Source organism: Coturnix japonica, chromosome W (assembly GCF_054131305.1).
Source record: "Coturnix japonica strain WE chromosome W, WE-NBRP24, whole genome shotgun sequence".
Classification (NCBI taxonomy): Eukaryota; Metazoa; Chordata; class Aves; order Galliformes; family Phasianidae; genus Coturnix; species Coturnix japonica.
Window position 1 is genome coordinate 8,147,491 of NC_140701.1, and position 2,796 is coordinate 8,150,286.

Genomic DNA, 2,796 nt, shown 5'->3' on the forward strand with positions numbered 1-2,796 from the left:
TAAAAAGGTCTCTCTTAGGTATCACTCTTTACCCTTGCAAAAATATGGTTTTCTGTTGTATTAGGCGAAGTACGACCCTCGGGATGTAACGTGATAGGCCTTCCCCTGCTGGGTCATGCATACGTGAAAAGATAAGGATGAAACTGGATACCTATATAAGGGACCCTCACATTCCAATAAACCCCATTTTACCGCTGACCATATTGGTGTAACAAGCAGCTGTGACTTGGTCGGGGCCGTCGATACACATTCACAAAGGGACTTGACTTTCCAGGTTACCAGATCGAGGTAACAATTGGTGCCCCGTGTGAGGCAAAGTCCTGGAGGTGAGTGTGCGACGGCTAAAACCGCGCTGACGGACGCGGTATCCACGGTTCGAGCCCGTGGAAGCACTCTCGGTGGGGTGCAAAGGGGAATGCAGCGCTGCGCCTATCCTACGGCCGATAGTTCGTAGAAGACCAGGAAGACTTCAGGTCTATGGGTAAATGGATTCCGTCTTTAGAGTAGTATTGCAACTTTGTAAAACCTATTGTGGTAAGAATGCTCCTTCTAAGAAGGATATTGCCGCTGTTGCCTCTTGGTTGGAGTCGGCGCGGCTTTTACCCTCCCCTGGCGTTTTGCTCGATTCGGGGCGGTGGGACTCTTTCACTGAGGCCCTGCTCCAGAGAGCCACCCACGAGCATAAAGCGAAAGAATTAAAAACCTGGGGTTTGGTCCTAGGTGCGCTTAAAGCGGCTAGGGAGGAGAAGCAAGTCCAGGCCATCGCGAAAGGGGTCTTTGGTCTGGATTCCGGGACGTCCGGGGTCTCGGGGGGTGCGGGGGATCTGCTTTCTTGCAGTGACTCCGGATCCAAGATGGCGTCGGCCACGCCGGCTGATTCCAAGATGGCCATGGCCGCGCTCGAAACAACAACTCCGGAAAAGAAGGCGGAAGCTGAGTCATCGAAGGAGGCGCCACCATCATATCCCCGCCTTTACCCCTCTTTGCAGAGCTTTCACTCACCCGAAGGGGGCGGTTCTTGTCCGGAGGGGGGAGGGTTTATGGAGGCGGCGCGCCGTGGAGGCGTGGGCTCGCCCTCATACCCGCCCCCCTCAGAGGAGGGATCGTGTTCCAAAAAGGGGGAGGAACGGAAGGCTTTGCCCGGCCCCACAGTATCGGGTTCGCCTCCATGGAGGGAGGAGTTGTGGGGGGAGCAAGAGTTATCACGCAGGCCCACTAATTGGGCTGACATCCAGGAATCAATGCGTGAGTCGGGACTCAAGGAGCGAGATCATGCAGTGTTCCCGATTGTCGTCAGACAGGAGGGACCGGTTTGGGTACCTTTGGAAGCAAAAGCAGTTACTCGGTTTGCAGAAGCGATTGAGAAAAAGGGGCTGAGATCTCCGATGACACTAAGTGCTTTTGAGGCACTCATTGCCCCAGGTCCCCTACTCCCGTATGACATTGAGAGTCTAATGAGAGTCGTTCTCGAGCCAGTTCAGTTTACTTTGTGGAGGGAGGAGTGGATGATACAACTTAAAGCTATTGTAGCTGAGGCTGGACGTGATGCTCAACACCCTGCTAATGGGAGGGAGGGGGAACCGAGAACTGATATAATGAGGCTTTCGGGAGTAACTGCGGAAATGGCTGGGTCCCCAGAGAGACAGCTTAGGCTCCTGCGCCCAGGGGAATTGCTTTCCACTACAGGGGCGGCTGCTACTGCCTTTAGAAACTTTATAAGAAAGGCAGAGCCTGCAGCCCCGTGGTCAGAGATTGCTCAGGGTCCCTCAGAGTCATTCTCTGATTTTGCTAATCGATTGATACGAGCAGTAGAAGGATCAGATCTACCTAAGGACGCGCAAGCTTCTGTTTTAAAGGATTGCCTGAAGCAGAAGGCTCACAAAAATGTTAGGGACATCATTCGAGCTGCCCCTGACGATCTTGAGACTCCGGGTGAAATTATTAAGTATGTGCTGGACAAACAACAGACAACACCGCTGTCTAATGAGGGGCTAGCAAACGCATTGCTTTCTGTCATGGCCATACAAAATGGTCAGTCCAAGGGCAATTGCTTTAAATGTGGTCAGCCTGGCCATTTCAAGGTACAGTGTAAAGCTTCAGGTGGGCAGCTCAAGACTAACAGCAAGTGCCAAGCCTGTAATAGGCTGGGTCATACAGCTCGTCATTGCCGAAAATACACTCTTATGCCGCAGGGAAACGAGAATGGGAGGGCACCTCAGGCCCAGGGTCCCTCCCGCAGTCAAGTACTTGGGCCCCACATGCCATTGAGTTTGGCGCAGGGGAGAGTCCACATCTCTCACCCGCAGTGGCCTTAACTATGGATCTCAGTCAACGGCCTATAGTCAAGATAATTATGGCTTATATGGGACAATTGCCTTATAAAAAGGTTCCTTGCTCCGTCCTTATCACAGCCTTGCTTGACTCAGGAGCAGATGTTACGGTAATAGCAGAAAAGGACTGGCCTCCATCCTGGCCAGTGCTTGGTTTGGCGAAATCCATCTCTGGGGTTGGGGGTACAGTGTCAACTGGCGAGTCAGCGGAACGGGTGGAAATCACTCTGATTAATAGGGACGGTTCCATAGACAAACCTGTACTGATTGGACCTCTGATTGGGTCTGTTCCAGGCACAATTTTGGGCCGAGACTTCCTTGATGCCTTAGGGGTTCGCATGACAAATTTATAGTAAGGGCCACTGTCTACCAATTAGCAATGAAACACGCCATTCCCTTGCGCTGGAAGCAGGATGCTCGTCCTGTTTGGGTAGATCAGTGGCCCCTTACTCATGAAAAGTTAACA

The 2,796-nt window shown here is 52.4% G+C and overlaps 1 protein-coding gene across 1 annotated transcript; it reads left to right on the plus strand.

The window, feature by feature from the left end:
- Window positions 1-203: 203 nt before the first annotated feature.
- LOC146754467 (endogenous retrovirus group K member 8 Gag polyprotein-like) lies at window positions 204-2,325 on the plus strand. The gene has a single exon (XM_085527711.1). The coding sequence runs from the start codon at window positions 486-488 to the stop codon at window positions 2,313-2,315; it is 1,830 nt and encodes a 609-aa protein (XP_085383837.1). The 5' UTR covers window positions 204-485; the 3' UTR covers window positions 2,316-2,325.
- Window positions 2,326-2,796: the final 471 nt, after the last annotated feature.

Coding starts and splice junctions, on each gene's coding strand:
- LOC146754467 (XM_085527711.1), top strand. CDS start 486: ATGGATTCCGTCTTTAGAGTAGTATTGCAACTTTGTAAAACCTATTGT.